General features: G+C 45.1%; 2 protein-coding genes across 2 annotated transcripts in view; one reads left to right on the top strand and one right to left on the bottom strand.

Moving 5' to 3' along the window:
* The window catches only part of LOC119448582 (uncharacterized), a 44,753-nt gene extending 39,949 nt beyond the window's left edge, over positions 1-4,804 (bottom strand). Inside the window, exons 1-2 of the mRNA XM_049665501.1 lie at positions 4,620-4,804; positions 3,514-3,567 (exon numbers count right to left, since the gene is read on the bottom strand). Coding sequence (XP_049521458.1) covers positions 3,514-3,567; positions 4,620-4,799 — 234 coding nt within the window. The 5' untranslated portion in view covers positions 4,800-4,804. The remainder of the gene's footprint in view (positions 1-3,513; positions 3,568-4,619) is intronic.
* Positions 1-21,683, top strand: part of LOC119449878 (myosin light chain kinase family member 4-like) — a 143,618-nt gene that overhangs the window by 38,049 nt on the left and 83,886 nt on the right.

Raw genomic sequence — 21,683 nt, 5'->3', positions numbered from 1 at the left:
GTAACGTCGCATTTATCACGATGGTTTTTCTCCGCAGCATGGTCTGGTGCGGCATCTGCTAGAAGGCTGCTGACTCGGCTATGAAAATCAAGCTCACAACACTAGCTTCAGACTGAGTGCATACGATCCGTGCGAAAAGCGGTAGTGATAAGATGAGAAATGATTGTTCTTCCTCAGTAACGCGGAATAATTAAATGTGTGGCGTTTATAACTGGCAGATAATGGGGCACGTAAAGCCGTCGCCTTTTCTATCGTTGAGAAATAGTTTTCGTTAAAATGGCAAGATAAAGCTGAAGAGGCGGACCACTTCTGAAGTGGCGCAAGCATTTTCAAAAATTAAAGAGGTGCTTGTTTGTATCTCATACGAAGGCGGTCATTGGGATGCACATAGAAAAAAGTGTGCGCGAGGGGGCTACGATATTAGGATATATGCATATGTGTGAAAGAACAAACGCCAACAATGTAAAAAGCACCTAAAATGTCGCATATATTACGTAATGCGAGGCATTATACGTAAAAGGCGGACTTAATCTAACAGACAAGCATAAAAATAATAACTTTATTTAATAACCTCCCTGACACCTGCCTACAATAGTTCTCGGAATGTGAAAATCCGTTAACAGTTTATTTATACAGCGATCAAGGTATGCAGCTTGCTATGCCGAGGCGAATTTAGTAATCTATAGTTCTACGTAATTCTACCTTAATGTCATGAATGGAAATAGTGGGTCTTTATACAGAAATATAGAATCCACCCGTTATAATGACGTCGCTCCAGCCTCGCTATGGCTCTTCGCCACCGTGAAGAGACAGAACAGACAACAAAGAGGAACACGCGGCTACACAGGTAACGCCACAAGCTTCCAGAGTAGGTTTACTGGCCAGCGCTGATTCACACTGGCAACGTAGCACAGCCCAGCACGCGCGCAGCGTTCTGCGCACCGGTGGCGTCGACCGCCTTGCGTGCGGCGCGCATAAGGGTGTAGCTGCCGAACTTGTTCCAACTCGTGCACGCGTTGGACCAGTCGTCGAACTCTGCGTCGAACACGGCCAACCCGATGGGCCGAACTCCCTTCAGAGCGTTTCGCGCCTTGCACACCTGCACGAGAATGTTGATTGATTGATTGATTGATTGACTGACTGATTGATTCTTGGAGGTTTAACATCCGTAAGAAACACTGGGGCTATGACAGATGCCTTAGTGGTGAGCTGTGGAATAATCTGCATTTATGGAGTTCGTTGACATACATTTCAATGTTAGTAAGCGAGCGGTTCTGCATTCCAGCCCCGTCGGAATGCGCCCGCTGCGGCTGGAAGTCGAACGCGCCACCTTGTGCTCCACAGGACAACGGCACAGCCACCGATAAACCGCGGTGAGTGTGTACGAGGCCTGTAAATATTGAGGCTACGTGTGGCCGTGAGCAATCAGGCTATACAGTAAACCTGAGCAATGGGCCCGGATACTTTTCTGCAGTGCTGTGGTGCAGTGCTGTAAAGTAGACTTGTGGATCAGTGCTGCGCTGTGAAGCAGCTGAGCAGAACAGATGGATTGTGCAGTGCGTTCGGCCTTCGGCGAGGCGCTCTATTTTTGACTCCGCTTCTGAGTAGCACATAATGACGCTCATGACTTCATTGTATTGTACAAATGATAATCTAGGAGTTCGTCTTGATAAAAAGGTTTCGTTGCCGCGAAACCTATAAACCTTGTAATCTCGTCGAAGAGGCGGACGTACCGTAGGTTCGTCCGCCTCAAACCTGGCAAAGCTTCGAACCAGGCAAAGACATGATATATTGAGAAGCGCGATTCGTACCTGGCTCACTAAGGTGAGTGTTGGTTGAATCAATTCAGGTTCAGTTAGCCTAACTATTGCCGAAATAGGACGCAAATCGCGGTGGACAGCACTAGCGCTAACCGACAACTAATACTGATATAGTTATGTCTACCCGAGAAGTAATGTTTCTTAGCAATTACAGTGGGATAGCTAAGAACGTTTATTGATGCGGAAGCGCGAAATGGCCCATTGAGCGAAAAAATCCGGCGTCTGTCGTCTGTAGCAGCGAAACGGCACCTAAACTCGCATTGCCATTGGCTGCGACGCCACGTCACGAGCGCGCCTCGACGGAGTTCCCATTGGCTGCGACGCCACTGTCATAAGCCGCGGCTCGATGGAGCAGAGCGGGCGAAATGGAACACCTGCTGCCGCGCTAGCGCGTCAGAGGTTGCCTGAGGGGAGAGTGCATCGCCGCGACGCCGCGTCACTCTCTCGCTCTCGGCAAGAGCGCTTCTCGACGGAGGGAGACATAGGCGTTGGCAGAGCGGGCGAAAGGGCACACCTGCTACAGAGCTAGCGCGCCAGGTGTTGCGTGAGGGAGGGACATCGCCCGACGGACATCGCCGCGTCCGTGCCATGTGGCGTTGGCACCGCAGGCTGCTGCTTGCTGGCTCGGGCAGCATGTACCGCTATGGTAAATTACTCGCAGCGCGAAACTCGAAGGACAGCGCGCTCAGCGCCATTCAATTGGACATTAATGCTTTCGCATTCGCAACTCATAAGAAGTGCTTAGCTGTCCTCGTTATTTTTTTTTCTCCGGCTCCTAGTAACCAGGCCATTTTGTCTCAATAATATATACCGCCAAGCTACGTTTTTGCATAGTTATGGCACGTGCCCATTGTTTCGCACAGTACAACACCGCACTAATGAGCTTACGGGGTTAACAAGCATCTTAGCCCGGTTAAAAGAGTGTAACTGGCATGATAATGTTGACTAAAAGCTTACTGGTCCTCGTGCGTAGGCCCTGAGCAAGTGTAATGTGATATAATTGTGTCGTCCTGTCATTCGATGCTTATCCATCGACATCCATGGGGACTTATTTCCCTCCCTCTGCCATCCGTTGTCTATAGTGCAACCTCGGCTACCTACCAAACACCCATCCATCGTGTGATCGACTGATTCTGCCTACGTTTGATGCATAATCTTTACATGTCTCTGCAACAGTAGTTATTACGCACTGCTGCCATTAGTGCACTAGTAACACAACATAACAATGAGATCAATTAAACACCATACTTATATTTTTATTCTTAGTGACTCTCTCACTTCCGAACTGGTATCAGGATCGGCCCACCAATCCGTCTGATTATGTTGCATTTGATTTGAAAACGAAGACGGCTTCGATTTAGCTGTTTTATTCTAACTGCTACGCGCGACGGACTCTTTGCATTCCTTCGCCTTTCTCCGCGTCTCTAATCTAATGAGATGCAAGCGTATATACGCCGTTAGAAGGCGAACGAACAAGACAGGACAAACGACCGCGAAATCACGCGAAAGCGCCAAACAAAGCTGTCCGTGGGTCCTATACAAGGAGGCCCAACGCATGAGTGGCCTGACAGCGCATAGCTGACGACAGCGCGAGAAGCGTGAGCGATGTGGCGGCACTCGCCTTGGCGTACAGCGTCCGCTCGCTCTCGAACACAAAGGCCAGCCCCGTACTCTCCTCGTACGTGGTCATCACCTCGTGCTGCTCGTCCCTCGTCACGTGGGCCGCGTAGTGCTGCTCGGTGCACGCCTGCGAAACAATGCAGCCACACATATATTAAAGACAAGCATAGCTATTAAGAGGACCCTTTCCTCGTAGTGTCCCTGCATATGCTACCCTATAGGGACGCTATTCCTTCCTAACAGGTGATGGTATTTTGGGTAAGTAACGCCATTTGGTAAAGTACCGGCAGTACCACCTGTTACCTCCTCAAAAGGAACGAAACGCTGACGACGCGCTCTATTACTTGGTAGCAGTTAGCGGTCGACGTCGTCATCGTAGCCACATCGGCTTCTCTGCCATTGCAATATAGCCAATGAAAAACACGTATAGCATACCTGATTAAATCGAGCCGACTAGGTGACTATTTATCACAACCCCGTTTGAAAGGGGATGCCAATAAGTCATCATCATCATCATCATCATCATCATCATCATTCTGCTAATTGCTCAAGTATATTCTAATTTGAAAGGAATGCTAAAGTGCAACACAACATCTTTTTCAAAACCCTATTTTCATGGATAATGAGAAGGCAGAACTTTCATTTTCTGAAGAACAGAGTTAGGCTAGTTGGTGCAGTTATAGTTGGTGCAGTTGCTTTTGCAACTACATCAACCAGCCCCCTCCCCCCCCTTCCCCTCAAAAAAATTAAAGGGAAAGGAGAGGGGAAAGGACAGAGCGCTAGGTTTTCGCGTCGAAAATGGGAAGAAAAGGTGTAACGCTGCTGTTATCCCACTAGTCCTTGCGAGTTGTAAAATTCCCGTACGTGCCAATGTGGTGAGACAAATCAATTGTAACTCAGACTGCAGTGCCTGTACGCCACTGTGACGTCATGGCTTCTGAAGTAATTTCTTGTACTTGGACCGTTTTGAACCACAAAACGTTCTGCCTAAGGTTGAGCCCATGGTCCCTTTAGAGTTCAGTGTAGTCCTTTTCTATCGCTTAAACGATAGAAAAGGACTGCAGCTAAATAAAACAAACTAAAAAAAAAACCAGCAACACTCTCCCACTTCCGAGCGTAAATTTGCACCAGCAGCAGGGCAAGCAGACGAATAGTTCACCGCATCTCTCATGATCTTACTGTTACGCGCGAGTCAAGTTCGTTCATGCCGGTGGCGAACTCGAAGGGCTTGCACTTGGCGCCAACCGCGTAGGCGCTCTTGTTCTTGCCTCCCGCCAGAGACGTGTACCACCGACCGGCCAGTGACACCGACAGCAGAAGTCGCGTTGACTCGCTGAAGGAAGACCCTCGCTGCCGCATGTAGTCCAGCGCATTTTCCTACACGAATTCACAGAGAACGTTACCGGCTATACCGAATTATCGGAACGGCAGTGCAACAGAAATAATATATGACTAAGAAATGGAACGGGCACGTCTTCCATTTCTTTCTTTCTTTCTTTCTTTCTTTCTTTCTTTCTTTCTTTCTTTCTTTCTTTCTTTCTTTCTTTCTTTCTTTCTTTCTTTCTTTCTTTCTTTCTTTCTTTCTTTCTTTCTTTCTTTCTTTCTTTCTTTCTTTCTTCTCTCATTTGTTTTGCGCTGCCGCTCATGAATTAGTAATACCAACTACTCCGGCTATAAGTTCTTTTGAGCTCTACCGAACGTATCATCACTAACGGAGTCCGGTATGTATTACCCTTCCCGCTAATTAAGCCAATTGGATTTGGTGGGATAGAGGGAGGAATGGAGGGAGGTAGAAAGGGAGGAAGGAAGAAAACATTTGCATTACCTTTTGTATTCGCCGCATGTATACGACTCATTGGCGGTGACAACAATGTGTTCGTTGAGACGGATCCACAAGGACGAACTTAATCGCCAATTCAGTGTGCCTTTTTTTTTGTCAGTCCGCGAGTAGTTGGTGCGCAAGGTCCCTGTATGTTTCAAGGTAACAACGCTTTTCTCGCTTGCTTCGTCCTGCAAACTTCAAGGGAGTGGTGTATATCGACTGAGTTACTGTTCAGAGCTACGCTTTATGTACATGCGGTATATGGTTTGAAGACGGGGTGTACGCACCATCATTTTGGATTCTCGCGGAGGTGTATCGCTACCGTTTTCGTTTTTTTTATAAACGTACTTTTGTTCTTGAAATCATCTTCACTGAACATGCTTTATAACGGCGGGCTTTGCAGTATAAGACACAAAATAAAATTAAAAAAGAAAATGTGCGTGGGCTTACGATGCTTGGGTGCTTTTGGGCGACGGGTTCGCCCCACACCGTCGATCCTGTAATGCGGCAGTCTTCACGGCCCATCTCGTCTCTGCTGCCGAGATGCGTGCGCAGGATGACCAGCCGGATCGCCTCCTTACTGCGAGTGCATCGTGACGAGAAAAGTGCGCTCCTCTTGTGCGGTTCCGCGACGACATACAGATCATGCAATAGTCACTGGCAGGTTCCCGAATACCCGGGCCCGTACTGATTGAAAAAAAAACTTCTCCTACGTATATACAGGGTGTCCCAACTATCATACACCCAGATAAAAAAAAAGAGCAATTGCGTTACTCGAAGAAAACCTAGTGCATCTTGTTTCCAGTACAGTGGAGTTGCCGCCAGTAATCTTTTTGTTACTGAGATTTAATTTGGTAATTGTAATGAATTATCTAACTGGAGAAGTACTGTCCTAATTATCAAAGTGTCAATGAGAAAATTGTAGAGCAACATGAAGGACTCCCGATACAGCTTTCTGCTGCTCAATACGTGCTACTTTTAGAGAAATGTTTTTCTGAGAGTGAAAGAAGCCCGCGAATATACGCAAAGTGCCTCGAGCGGCCAGGCGCGCGGCAATATATATATATATATATATATATATATATATATATATATATATATATATATATATATATATATATATATATATATTGACACCAGGTGCCTTCAAATCTCATGCACCAGCAGTCTGATGCGCCCGTCCACTTGTTTACGGCTTCGTGCAAAAGATAGCAAAGCGGGCAACACGTGCTCGCAAGGCACGTGCGATCAGAGCAAGGTGTCATCAGCGCAGGGCACGAGGAAAAGAAGACGTGTGGAATTCTTGCGAGAAGATTGTGTACGTTTGAGGGAGACTCGCTTATCTGTTTGTCGGGCACAAGTTCGCCCAACGTAAACTGATCAAAGTATCTTCAATCAAGTGTGCGTTACAATATATATAAAATATTGTCACGAAACGTGAGTGAGAACACAGCGGCGGTAAGCGCTAGGCCTTCTTTCAAAGTTGTCCGAATAGGATAAAGGCGCATGGTTGCTGTATATAGTGCAGAAGTTTGCCGTAGAGCGAAGTCTCACCTTATTGCCTTTTCAATGCTTCTGTACATCTGTTGGTTGACTTTCTTGAAATATGTGAACCCTACCACCAGATAATGGTCGAAGCTGTTATTCTTAGGGAGGTAGCTGACGAGCAGTTGCCGCAGGGTCTGCGTAAATATATATATATAGACAAACCAGAGGAAAGAAAGTGACGTTCTATTTCAAACCGGTGATCCCATGTTCTCCAGTTTCGATCTCTTTAGTTTTCTAGTTATCAACGAATTCGGATACGCACGTTTAAAAGGTCGAACGTTGCTTTGATGTCGGTTCCTCTCGTTTTGTTCGTAGTAGCGATGTCGAGAACGCCGTAGTGGTAGACGCCGGAACCCAGCAGGCTATTGAATGTGGCCTTTCCTTTCGCCGACGAGATATCGCTGCGCGCTTGATCCACGCTTCTGTAAACGATTTACATCATAGCAAAAAAGCAAGATAAATGTGAGTTGAATTATATGCGGAGAACTACCATCGTGCTATTCACTTTTGAATGCGCACAATTACTCGAAGTTTCCTTTTTTTCTTAAAGGCAATAGGGGAACTACGCACGATGAAATGTTTTCGAAAAAGGGAAAGCTATGTTTAACGACGTCGTACATGCAGGCTTATCGTGCACTGTGCTATGATGGGTATATGCTGTACATATTCTTGCGGGCGAAAAAAAAAAGAACCAGAAAGCTTGACTTCGTGCATTGCGTTCACCGCAAGCGTTTCCCGCTAAAGATTACAGTTGCATAAGCTGCAGTTGCCGGGAAACGTGAGAAGCAGTCTTCACTGCTGTCGCATTCTACTTTTAAAGGCGAAGCTTAAGCGTCTGCCAACATTTTAGAGGTGAAACGAATGCCACGCCAGACCAACGCTGTTCACAGAAATACTCTTTTGTGGGTTGTACTTGGTTCTTACTGAACAAGTAATGAATTGTCGCGCATTTCGTTTTAACGCAGTGCTTTAGTTCTAAGAAGCTGTTTAGTTGAAGGACAACTTCGTGCTTCCTTGAGATGAATGCCAACTTTATCTTTTTTGAAAACTTCCGCGGCCTTACGAATACCTGCATAACAGTTTGGTTGGACTAACGACAACATCCAAGTATAGTAGACGGGCAAGTGGTTCGTCTCACGTGGACGTCACGCCGAGGCCGCGCTCGGTGACGTTGTACACCCTGACGGCGGCCAGCCATCGGCGAAGGTCGGCCGTGAAGCTGTTGCTGCTGGTCTGGAAACTGTTGTCCGGGTGTCCGTAGAGTGAGTCGTAGAACAGCAGGTCGCAAAGGCCGTCGTCGGGAAAGTGCATCCTCCAGTCGATGCGGTTGCCGAACACGCACACCAGAGGTGTCTTGGCCATTGGCTTCCCTGCAGAGTAAGCGAGTACCGTAAACAAGCTTCCATTACGTTTTTTCATGACTGGTTAGGATTACAATTGTTTGTAGATGAGCTACAATCGTGAATGTGGCATTGATAGCCAGGTATGGCTCTTTTTTGTACACGAATTCTTACCGCCCAGGTCGCCGCACAGGCACCCGAAACATTTACAATACAATATAATACAACACAATACAATAAATACAATACAGTACAATACAATACAATACAGTACAATACAATACATTACATTACAAAACAATACATTACAATACAATAAAATACAATGCAATACAAATTTTATTTCATGCGTGGTATATAACATGAATGGGAGAAAGAGTCGCTATAAAGCAGCTTGACGGGGCACCCACCCGCTTTAAAATGAGCAGCAGTGAATCGTATAATTTTTCACAATAAAAATTGAGCACATCACGCGATGTACACGTATGTAGAACTGCACTTTTTGTTAAACAATATCAGCATAAACAATGGTAATGCACATTCCAAGAAAGAATTATGAAAAAGTAAATAAAGAAAGGAAGAATGAAGATACAATTGTAGTCAAAACCAGAAACACATGTAATTGAACAAAAATACATATGGCATTTGAACACTGTTGCAGAAATAGTTCGAAGAAATCTTTGTTACACCTGTGAGTAAAATCCAAGATGTGCACAGAATAACACCTCGATGTTACACTCGGCGCGCAGGAAAATTTGTGGAAGAAATCCTTGTCCAATACGCCTCCCTTCTCTTAATCTAAACATGCTCGGCTTTATGGCAAAAGACCCACTCGCGCCACAAATGACGGCAGTTGCACCGAATGAGGAACAGCCACAAACTTTCCATGGGACACCCGCAGAAACGGTGTTGAGAAAACAATTTGTACATATTTTATACCATTGGTATGGCGACGTAACGGTTATCAAATTCTGGGTTGTGCTACTGCGACGCCGACACTGCGAGGGTAACTAAACGTTCCTGTAACAACTCTAATTATAACAAATTACATCTGCTTACGAAGGGCATTAATGAAATAAGCTGCATTATTAAATTATAGGGGTTGAATATGAATACTCGAGAAAAACGACCTTCGAATATCGAATCTAATGCTTAATATTTCAAATTCCTAACCAATATAAGAAAAGCAAGGTTGCGTGGGGTTCCTTTGGCAATAAAAATACACATTTGCGTTGTTTGATACGTGCGATGCCTTTAACAACTGAATATCAGGCCAACTGAGAAGCTTAGGAGAAACAAATGCAATGTTTCTGTATCTGGTGCATCATGATGTCATCATGGCCCACTACGAGAAAATATCTTAAACTTTGTGCCGTCACATTGACGTACCAGCGCTTACTTTACGGCGTAGTAATCAAAAAGGATCAACCTTCTTTTTCTGTACTAATAATCAATGTTTTCCTACAAAATATATGAAAATTAAGTTTTGAAAGAATGTCAGTGGAAACTGGTTTATTGTAATTTAGGGTCTCTTTAATTTCGCTACGCTTTCGCTAGCTGCAAGGGCTGCTGCTGGCTACGTTTGCTGCTAGCTTGCCTTTTAGAGAGTTTTAGCTTTGTGCGATACGTGATACGTTAGGCCAACTGCGCATGCGCAACCTCTCCGCTTTACCACGGTAGACATGCCGAGTCATGAGCATTTTAGCATACCGTCATCATCTACTGTGCTAAAGGATTGTGCGAAATTATTGATGCAGTGAAGAATTAGGCTTTTGCAGTACGTGTTCTGCATTGCAAACGCACCAACAATGCTAATGCTGTGGCGGCATGTGCCAACTGGAGATTTGACAACTTTCCCGGCTTGTTGCCGCCTGTGCAGGCCTAGCAGCATCAGAACAAGCGGCTGATCTCAAGAACAGCGACAAAATATCGCTAATGCTTTACCCTAATCGTCACATGAGACTAAGTTTAGCTGGTTTTATTATTTATTTCTTGCTGTCAAGATAGAAAGGAAGGAGCAAGCGCGAATTCGGATCGGAGCGGATGGTGCTGTCTAGGCACTGCTAGTTGTAGCGCCGTCACTGTGACCGGTGGTAGTCCACGGTATACGAAGCGCATGCGCAGAGGGCCTAACGTGTCACATGTAGTGGGGACGTATACCACGTGTCACGCTATGCTAAAACTCTCTACTAAAGGGAACTTACGTTTACGCATGCTCGGTGGTGGCACCGAGGATAGTCTCTTGGTGGTTGTCGCATTGCCGCGCGTCCGGGTGCCTCCTGTGCTTGAAATGATGCTGCTGCTGCTGCTTCTTGGGCTCCCGGTGATCGACGTTGCTTTGCCCGATATTTCCTTTCCGTCCGTTGAATCCGTGCTGTTGTCGTTGGCGTTGCTCACGGTAGCATTGCTGTCGTCTGTCAGCTGGACAGTAACCTTGTGGCGAGTGACGTCCACTAGGTTGATGTGCCGGGCCTGCGTAGCCAATTTATTTCTGATCCCATGTATCACTGATCATAGGCATATGATGTGCCATATTCTCCACTTTATATATGTTTGGCTTAATTTTACCCTCGGGCACCTTTCGGCATTGTAGAGGGGGGTGGACACGTTAGACATACAACATAAATATGGCGCAAAACGTTTTTCTGTTCACCGTGTAAGATATGACAAAATAATACACAACGATACAAGTGTAACGCAGCAAGAACTTCAAAGTACTGCTAGGTAAAATGAAGATACAAAAGTGTCGTGGTCAGTTATTAAAGCGAAGCTTTGTTGCCGAGTTCGAGGCATTTTTTCGTACGCATGTGTCCTCTAACGCCGAACGCGTTTAACTTGATGGCGCCATTTAGGAACGGTGTAGCGCAGAAGTAGTTTAGCATTTAAAGCATAGCGTTTCATTCAATAATTACTAGAGCGAACTGTGGCGCTGGTGTCTACGGGAGCTGCAAGTATAGGGCGATTCAGCCAGCATGGAAATTGTGGTTATAGTACATGGATTTGCCTAAAAATCCTCTTTTGGCTATAAACGGCATTGTGACTTTGCAAACTCACCATTTTCAACAAGGTATATGGCGTTATAAATAATTGAATGAACATTATAAAAATTGTCCGATGGCAGGATTCGAGCACAAGTTCTCTAGCACACAATCCTGATATTGAAACAGTTACGCCGCGGGCGCGTGCGTCGACAAGCGTCATAGAGCGCCCTTTTTCGCGGGCAAGTCAGCGTGATGAGGCGCTTGGTGCCATTTCGATACGCAGTTGCACTAGAAGAAACTGACGCATCAGAAGCACCAGGAGTGCAGCACGGCAATATATGAACGTAACTGAAAATTTAAACAAATAGTATATAAGGTATTGCATGTAATTATGCGTATATGAATATCTAGCCTATCTATATATAATTCACTGCAAACAAAATCACTTCTTCGTATAACATGCTGCTCTTTAATACTAATATTTATACCTCCAAAACCACACTTCGTATGCACATGATGCATGAGCAAATCACACCAAGGATGCTTCGTTTCGCGTAGACGTCAACTGGAGTTCAGTCTGCCTGTTTGTAAGGTGGACATCTTTAAAATGACACCGATTAGAGATATTCACAATAATATGTGAGAACTGGTTCCTTTCATTGCAAGTTTTTTATATTAAATAATTTTGAAAAGATGAGACACATCTAAAGCTTACGAGCATTGAAGAGCGAGGAGAGGCCACAGGCCCTATATATACCATCTATGCATTTCTGTCATTATTTCTTTTAATGCAGTCAATTTCCAAATAAATCGAAAATTGATTTTAGTATCACGATAATATGGCGTAGGACCCTCGTTATAATGAGACTTACTGCGGTAGTTTGTGTCACATTGTCACTGCGCTCACTGGAGCCGGCACTGCGACCAGCTCTATCACCGCCACTACCGCCGCTCCTGAGAGCGCCAGTTTTTACGCCGGGAGAGCTAGAGGTTTTAAAACCTGCGAAACAAGAAATGAGCAGAAGGCGCAGCTTCAACCGTTTGCTCGTCGAAGTTTTGTAAAAGTGAAAAGCAGGTCAGAAAATGTACTTCCCTCGCGGTCAAACTGGGGCGGCTCTTACAGAGGCTCGCACATGACAAAGTTATCTGCACCTGTCTGTTACAAGGCGTGCATATAAGCAGCGAGTGTACTCCAGTTCTTCATGGCCTCTGTGTACTGGTAAACTTCTTTGGCTGTACGCACAGCGTAGACAAAACACATCCAAGGGCCGCGTTTTCTAACGATAATTTATTTCATTCACAGTCTATGTACAACAATTTGCTTAGAATTAAGCAATATCGACGGGACCAGCGTTTTCCGTTTCGTTACAGAACAATCAGTGAAGTAGGGTAGGATCAACTAGGTTTCAGATTTACTTTGTTTTATGTGATGTATTGTTGTATCACTGTTCCTTATGTCTGGGTTCGACTGCACAGCTTCCTTTTACTGCAAGTGGACACGCAGATACAACGTAACGTTCAGCGCGCTGAACACCGTCACAAGGTTCCTTATGGTACACTCGACTGGCTCCTACCGCGTTCCGACTCGCTTTGCAGCGACGCGGAGGCCTCTCGACATTGTTTCCAGAAAAAGGCATTGCCCGAGCCCAAAGTTCAACTGCTCCCAGAGCAATCGGAGGAGGCACGTGATCGGAATTCTATTGCATCTGGTGCACGTTACAAGCTCGAAAGTTAGAGCTCCCTGAGCTAGATCGAAGCGCTTCGAATGTAACAGGTGAATGTGGTGGTCGTCGTAAAATGCTTTATTTCTTTTACACATATAGCGCTAGATTTCGACTAGCCGAATGTAAGTTGCACCGCGAGAGTGCTCTAGAGCGCTCTAAAGCGACCAGTCGAATGTACCGTAAGTGTCAGCTTTGGAACGCCCGTCATACGTATCTAGGCATTGATACAAAGAACGCGACTCTGTGCTATAGTGTGCGTGTACGCCCACCAATTGCGGTGAGGAAGAAAAGGGCGCCCACTGCGACCAGGGCCAGCAAGCACTCCGGCGCCCACCATGAGAGCGCCCCACGTGTTGTCGGTCGGCTGCGGTTGCTCGGGCGTCCTTCTGCGAGACCGCGCGAAAGTAATGTACCGAACAATGCTTAGTTCGGGTTCAAAGGAAGAACTGAACTGCCGATACAGTCCACTGTCAAGACCGTTATTGTGTCTGTTGTTTTTAATTATTTATAGTGTTGTGTGGTGTTTGTGGTTGCATGAGAAAGGGAACGCGATTGGTTGCACCATGTTCCGAAAAATATAGACGAAATGGTATCGCAGCGAATGGTCGTCCGCCACTCCTGATTTCTTCGTGTTTGATATATAGGCCTGCCTTCCTCGCAGTGGTGGTTGCAACCGCAACGTCTGCCGTCGTCGAAGCCTACTATACCTTACGTTCCCGTAAAGTGCTGTGGCATCCATGACCCTTGATGATCGAACTTCTATTCTGTCGTTCTATTCCCATCCGATAAATATATGTCGGTTTTGTGCCCTTCAGTTGACCCGGCTATTGGGGCGCTACACCATAGACTCTACGCGCCGTATATATGAAGCAGTACTGTGTGGTTGCAAGAAAACAAAAATGCTGTTTGCACTGCAACCAGAGTGAGTATATGCGTTGCAGTCACGTTCTAGGTAGCACTGAGGCAGGAGACACAACCTTATAATAGACTACATGCGACCTGTCATGTATGAGCATCCGCGTCCGTCATGTTCCAGCAGGTTTCAACAGACAAAACAGCCATTTGTCGCCCCAGTCACATGTCGTGTCGTACCATGCGTCTGCTGCATCACCCTTGTGCTTACGACCACATTCCGTACCACACCTCCCTAGCGCACTGTAGCTACTCGCGCCGCCGTCAAGAAATGCTGAGCCACAAGTTTAAGGCCCACCCTTTGTTTTTCTGTTACTTCAAGAACCATAGTGCTTGTTTGCTGCTGTGTTATTAAAGCTATCTTAGCTCTTCCCAAGAACCTGGTATTGCACGTTGGCATTTAGCGGGAAGCGGTTGGGCGGAGGCTCGAAGTTGTCCGCTACGATGAACGCCAGCTATGAAACACCGGTGGTTCAATACTTACACTTTGAGTATCGAAACTAAATCTGAAAGCAGCAGAGATAAAAACGAAGAAAAGCGAAGAAAATCGTTTGAGCGAAGTATAAGGGGCAATAAATAAATAAATAAATAAATAAATAAATAAATAAATAAATAAATAAATAAAAAATAAATAAAAAATAAATAAAAATAAAAAATAAAAAATAAATAAATAAATAAATAAATAAAAAATAAATAAATAAATAAAAATAAATAAATAAATAAATAAATAAATAAATAAATAAATAAATAAATAAATAAATAAAGGATGTAGCTTTTCTTCTGACAAACACAATCCCAATATTTAAGCTTTACATAGTTAACTTAGTACTGAAAACACTTAATTGTCACATTGGAGGCAGCGACCTTCGAGATTTTCTTTGGACTGAACGAAATAGCGAAATTTGAGCCGTGTTCTAGTGACCGTACAACTGAGCAGGCTCTCGCGAATTGTTAGTATTATACTCTCCCTCGAGAAGTATGTCGTTTCCAAAAAAGCAGAGGCGCCGTGCGATTAAGTTGCACTACAATGTGCTTACTCATAGTACATGTACGCCAGAGCGAACATGAGCACTTCTGTTCTAACATGAACGAGCTTCGACAGCACGTACACGAGATTACAAATACCGGGAGAATGAGGTACTCGAGGACCTAATGACGACTTCACGAATAGCAACGATATTTAAGACAAAGATTAATGCACTCGTTCCAAAATTTTTTTACGTTGTCTCTTTTACCGCTGTTTTCTGGGACTGCTGAATAAAGCCATTTTCAGCCTCAATTATTGACTGAATTTGGCTTAGATAACGGCTGCACGCTACAATCAGATAGTGCGCGTTATGCTGAGCATGGCTCCACATTAGCCGCGTTTAGCGCATTTTCAGCACCGTGTGGCTGCTTGTTAGTCTTCCTTTCAGTGACGCCACTCATACGTAGCAGTGTAGCAAATTTATATTGGGAACTGGGACGCCATATTGAGGATCACGTGGCCGCATAAGTTCACAGCCAGCTACTCTTAGGTCACGCAGCCCTTGTGGGAGCAAGGAAATTTGTTACCTATTAGTGTTGCCTAATGATCTAATGTACATAAAGCTTGAATGCTTGATCTGCCACTTGATGCTGCTCGGCAGTGGACATAATTGCCTTTTCACGAGTCTCACTTATCACGGTCTTCGCCTGCTAGTGAAGCTCAACAGCCTGATTGACATCTGAGCATTGCTACGGCTTTATTTCCTTTTTCACACTGTATCGCACACAATAATTGGCTATACACTGTTTTCACACACACAAAAAAGAAATGCTTTGGCAGCGTTTAAGAACGTTTAAGTGAAAAAGCCGCTGTGGTCTGCACGTGTAAGGTGGCTGGGACAGCGTACGGCTTCATCTCCTGTGTCACACTGGATGCTGATTCCACGGAATAAATGGGCTAGGTGTGACAGAAGGGTTGGCCAAGACGGAGTTAGGCGCATAATGAGAACGTTAATGTCTACGGTGATTCGCAGCCGTGTTCCAAAACTCCTCACGCGCCCGGTGCAGTAGCAGAAAAAGAAGTACGTAAAGGGAGTACTTGCCTACGGATTCGTCGGAATCGTCATCTGTAAATGAAATTAAAATGAAACTGCAATTAGTATAACACAAATATTTTTGAATGACATTCAAGAGTGGGGATTATTATTATCTTATTATAATTGGCCACAAACGGAACGTACACTATGGCCTGCATTTTAAGCAGCTTGCTCCAAATGATTATAACACATTTCTTTCCACTTACCAACCGAGATCGAGTCTGGCGAATCGTCGTCTTCCTCTTTGAAAAAGAAGGAAAAGAGAAGTCCGAAGCGGTAAATAGAACATAGAGAAGGCTGCATTTATAAAGCGTACAACGACGCTACGGAGTGATTTCACTTTCTCCTCAACGCCCCAATAGTGCAGAGGTGCGCTGAAGTGAAGCGAAAAATTTCGAATAGCAGCATTTGCTAATACACTTGCAAGTGTTGTTACATTTGTTTCTTGCAAGTGTATTAGCAAAGGCTACTATTCAAGTGTTACATTTGTTTCTTGGGATCAAATCTCGGCCATGGCGGACGCATTTCGATGGGGCCGAAATGCAGAAAACACCCGTTTACTTAGATTTAGGCGCACGTTAAACAACCCCAGCTGGTCCAAATTATTCCGGAGTCCCACACTACGGCGTGCCTAATAATCAGATGGTGGTTTTGGCAAGTAAACCCCCATAATTTCTTCTAGTTTCTTACAGGTGTTTCTTTACCTATACATGCGTGATAAATAGGAAAAAAGCAATGATCGCAATCACATATGCTGGATATGGGTAGAGCTGGGAGTTTGATTGGAAATATTGTACGAGCAATTATGGCTATATTCACACCTTATCAAGTCCTGTCCTGTCTTGTGATAGAATGATGCTTATACACTAGCATCGGCTGGCACGAAAAAAAAAAAAAAAGTACGGTGTAGGGGCCTCTGATGGAAAGACAGTAAAGCGCGTCTTTGATGCTCTTTGCGTTCCTGGTTTTACTTCAACTTATTTGGCGTCCCATTACATCGTAATAAGTGTGCACCAACTAGCCCAGTAACAAGTCGCGATATGAAAACAAAGCATGTTTCCACTGTTTGCACTACTCCTGAGATTCTAATTCTGAGTCTAATTGGCCCCTGTATTATTATTATTATTATTATTATTATTATTATTATTATTATTATTATTATTATTATTATTATTATTATTATTATTATTATTATTATTATTTTTTGTTCTTGCTACAGCGATGTCTTCGGCTGAGAGGACTTCTAACTGTGGACCCTAGTACATAGAAGCGGGGAGAGTAGGGGTGGGGTATTTGATTATTTAAATCAAAGAAGAAACTGTCTTCTCACTCTGGTTCCAGCAAGTAAGTAATAATCGGCCGAATAACGTGAGACATTTGATCATGTGCCGATCAAAACCAACTAAACTTACCCATTTTGTGTGCGGTTATGGCTGACTCGCCTTCGGTGCCACCGGGAGCTTCTTCTTCTTCCTCCTCCTTATTGTTGACAGGACTTATAGCCGCGAGACTGTGGGCGGTCGGAGAAGCCGAAGAAAGCCGTATCCAGTCGTATGTCTATAGCGTAGTTTTGTTTTGTTGTTGTTGTTGTTGTTGTTGTTGTCGTGTAGAGGAGAGACGTCCCTTTAATCATTAATCCTTATCGCTTTTCGTTTGCGGTAACCACTCGATTCTTCTCCGATGCCCCATTGTCAGTATGCAATACGGACTTTCAGGTCAACAACGTAAACGCCTCATTGTATTCAATCCCAACCCTGAACAGCTGAGCGGCCACATTACGAAGGGAAAAACCTGCAGAATCAGCAAGCGCAGTGGTCAGGCAGGCCCGCGGCATCGCCACGGCAATTGGAGCCCAGGATTAGGGGCCTCACCCACTAAACCTATGACCGCAATCCCCCCCCTCTGTTTCTCTCTGTTGTGGGCTGAAAAAAGGTGTATGCATTAATATTTAAATAGGCTGCCTACGGGTTGTTCTACTGTGTGCATCACTTGATTTAAGCTGTTCTGAGTTTCAGGTTGGAACCTTGCTTTGTAGCCGCTTATGGCTTGAACGCGCAGAAGACTGCAAGTATATGTCTAAAAGATTTTGATGTGTATTGTCCCCAGCAGATCGACAGAAAGCAGAGCAATTTGGTGGGGATTCGTGCTACAGAAATTATAGGGCATTTAGGGAGCTTGGAAAATTGTATATATGATACATGAGCCCCAGTCTGCCCAACCTTCCTTCAGCTGGCAGTCGCGTAAATGGGGGAATTGAATTAAGGCCACGAAAATCCAACAATAGAATGGAGAGGGCTTTGCGAATAAATATTGCTTGCAGGCAAGCAAAGCAATTCTCAAAAATTTTTTTTTACGGTCGTGCCTTCCACGCAACTATTCTATGTGCGCTTTCAGATGCTGTGTTCTATTGCAAAAGTTGGGGCGAAAGAAACCAAAACCAGAGTTTGCTGAAAGGTCTCGGCGGACACAGAACGCGTCGCTGACGGCCAGCGCCATATGCCCTTCTTGCCGTATAACCTAACCGACATGTCTGCTTCCGCAGTTTTATCCATTTTCGCGATTCGTATTGGAACATGAGTGTGACGTAGCTGTGTCGTAAGCTAGTAAGAAATCGTGTACCGATACGTGTGCTTTCACGCTTTCACTGCAGCAAACAAAAGAACGTCACCTTATTTAGGCTTCGTGTCATCGAAATGTGAATTCTCGCTTCCGCGAGCCAGTGGTGGCCGTATTTAGAAAGCAACCTTACGCTAGAATCTGTTCATAAGAGCAGATTCTAGCCATCTATGACGTCGAACATATCAATGAAAGGTACCGGCCTATTTACAGCACCCACGAACGAAGAGAATAGTGAATTCGGTCCCAGGTTCATTCGTCGGCGCGTACACTTTGATTTCGGTAAACCAGACGCGATCAATACGGGAGTTGATTGTTGGACATCTACGTAATGTCTTTTGGACATATTGAGTTACCGCGGCTTTACAAAATTTATAAGCGCGAAATGACGACAAAGGAAAGTCATTCTCTTATTTTTTATTTTGAAGGATGCCACTCTGGCCTATCGACGTGTATCCCCCACGTCTTGTGTCACTCTTCGGCTGAAAGATGAATAAAGATGGCATTAGTTAAACGGTTCTGACATGGATATGTTTGTGAGGGTAAGCATGGCCAAAGTCGCAGGAAAGATAAGCTACGAAGTTGATTGCTCATTCCGAGCGATATTCACTTTGGTTATCACGTACTCGGGAAAACTTGAGATGTGCATGTTTTTGAAAACAAGAAACAAGATTCGGCCCATAAAACTGAATCTTCTAGTTTATTGCGGTATCTTTCTTTTGTCGCGTTCTCTGGTGCATTGAACTTGTGTTATTTTTTGTTGTTGATAGGAATGAAATTTTGGTTATCACCTACTAGGGAAAACTTGATATGTGAATGTTTTCGAAAACAAGAAACAAGATTCTGCCCTTAAAACGGAACCTTGTCGTTTATTACGGTCTTGTTTTTGTCGCGTCCTCTGGTGCATTGAATTTGTTGTGTTCTTTTTCTTTTTCGAAAAGAATGCGCCCTCGCCGATCGGCGAGAAAGTTATGTGAAGTCACACTAAGCGATCCTGAGACATAGCAAGCGCTAGGGCAAGGACCCAACAATGGGGTCACCTTGTCTCCTTGCGCTCTATCAGGACATCCTGCGCCCATGTCCCTATAGCTCACAAGGACACTACAGGGACAGCACCTTGTGCCGTTGTTGCTATATGCGCTCGAGGACACAAGGACAATTTCATTTGCATTATCTCAAGCAAATAAGGATCCCAAAGGAGGACACAAGAGGGACACAATTAAAACATCCTTTTACATCTTCATTCGCGTAGCGCAAAAGGATACAACAATGATACCATCTTGTGTTCTTGTCTCTATTAGGCATATTAAGCGTGATAATGAACCACTATGTACCACGAAGTGCATTCACTAAGCGGAACTGCCCTGTCTTCGCTGTTCTCTCCTGGTAAAGGCTGAGGCATGTGTCTTAATTGTATAAATTTTTGTTCACGGTGGACATAAAACGTGTCCTCACCTACTTCGGTTGTTACAACGCCTTCTGCAACCGCAGCCGTTCTCGCTGCCGAAGTTTTCTTGCTCTCTGCGCTGACCCGCGCAATCGCTCGCTTGGTCGCAGCTCTGGGACGCTTCCTTGTCATCGGCGTCGTCTTCGCAGGCTTCTTCCGGCTGGTCTTCTTCCGGTTGGTCTTCTTCCGGGTGGTCGCACGCTTGGCGTGATGCCGAGCCTTGCGTTGCGACGCCTTGAGCGTGGGCTTTACCGACAACTTTGGCATTATCGTAGGTTTCGGCGGTGAAGCGGCTGGTGGGCTTGGCGGTGGTGGCGCGGCTCTCTTGGGAGCGTCGTGGGCGGCCTTCAGACGAAGCTGGCGCTTGTTGTGTTCTGCGCCGGCGAGTCGAATAGGGTTTAGGTGAATGGAATATTGCAAAGCGTGCTGTGCGTGCGTGCGTGCGTGTGTGCGTGTGTGTGTGTGTGTACAAACACACAAACATACACACGCACCACTCAACACAGTGGGATTCTCAACACACAGCGGATTCATCAAGATTTCATTAACTTACCCGTTCCGACGAAGAAAAATACGACGGCGATTGCGCTCATTGCGACCATGCCGGCGACACAGATCACGATGTCGCGGCCCGTCAGGAGTGGCTGTTTCGTGCGCCGCCGCTGCCTGCAATGTTTCGAAGGTCAGATTATCTGCTTCCATAGTCGTCGTCTAATCGAAGCTTAAGAAAAAAAAAACATTAAAGGAAAATATTTGAACTCGAAGGAAGTCTAAGTTTGGAAGTTGGTACATGTAAGTGAGACTGAATGCTTTTATACATGTATAGCTGTCGCGGCAACACGTATTCGTGCTTATATGTACGCTAACATGGACTATAACCGCAACGTTAGGCAGCGTTTGAGAGAGAGTTACAGGAGGGCTAAGCTACAAATTCAGTTCGAAAAAGAACAAACGATATAATAAGGTTTAGTTATCCTTCCCGAAAGCATCGCTGCATGGATTAGAGCTTGAATTGGAAGGAGGCGGAGCGAATAACGCTAAATTATGCGCTCTTTCCAATCTGTGGTCAGTCTGTTGAATCTTTTTTTTTATTGTTTACTTTATGAGTAACATCATCTGCTATTTTCGATGTAGCATCAGGTTACCGAAGATATTACTACCGGTGAATTGTGTTGTAGCTCTGGCTTTGATCGTTAATGTTGGATGTTGAAGTTGATCATGTTCGCAAGTATGCCGTGCCGTAATTTGCCGCGTGGTAGCACCCGTAAGTTGGGATTTTTGCAAGTTGTACACAGTGGTGCGAACAGCGTGTCAAACAGAAAAGTGGGAGATTGGGATGTTTTCTTTATGGAAGCGACCAAAGAATAATACTTACGTTTTCCGTCGAGGAGTAGCCTCTACAAAAAAAAAAAAAAAAAAAAAAAAAAAAAAAAAAAAAAAAAAACCGTAGAGAGAGTGTTACCAGGCAGTAGGTTGAATGACTGTTGTGATGCTCGCTACAAGGGATGAAATAAGCTTTCATAGGAATAAGGTAACATGAAAGCGTGCTATTTATTTCCTTATAATACCCCCCCCCCCCCCCCCCCCCCCCCCCCCCTTCGTCGCCCGCTTCCAACCCACAAACGATGTTTGTTCTCTTACCCTCATCGTCGGTGTCGTCGTCTGCTCCTGGAAAAGAAGCAAACATAGGGTGTGAACTTCAGTTCTGAGTGAGCGTATAGGTTTGGCGTGCGTCAGAGCAACCCGACTCCTCTGGCGAAGTTCACGTCAACGTAGACGTGTCGGGTTGG

The sequence above is a fragment of the Dermacentor silvarum genome, chromosome 4 (assembly GCF_013339745.2).
Source record: "Dermacentor silvarum isolate Dsil-2018 chromosome 4, BIME_Dsil_1.4, whole genome shotgun sequence".
Classification (NCBI taxonomy): Eukaryota; Metazoa; Arthropoda; class Arachnida; order Ixodida; family Ixodidae; genus Dermacentor; species Dermacentor silvarum.
The sequence above is the reverse complement of the archived record's forward strand: the minus strand, read 5'-3'. Positions and strand labels throughout refer to the sequence as shown.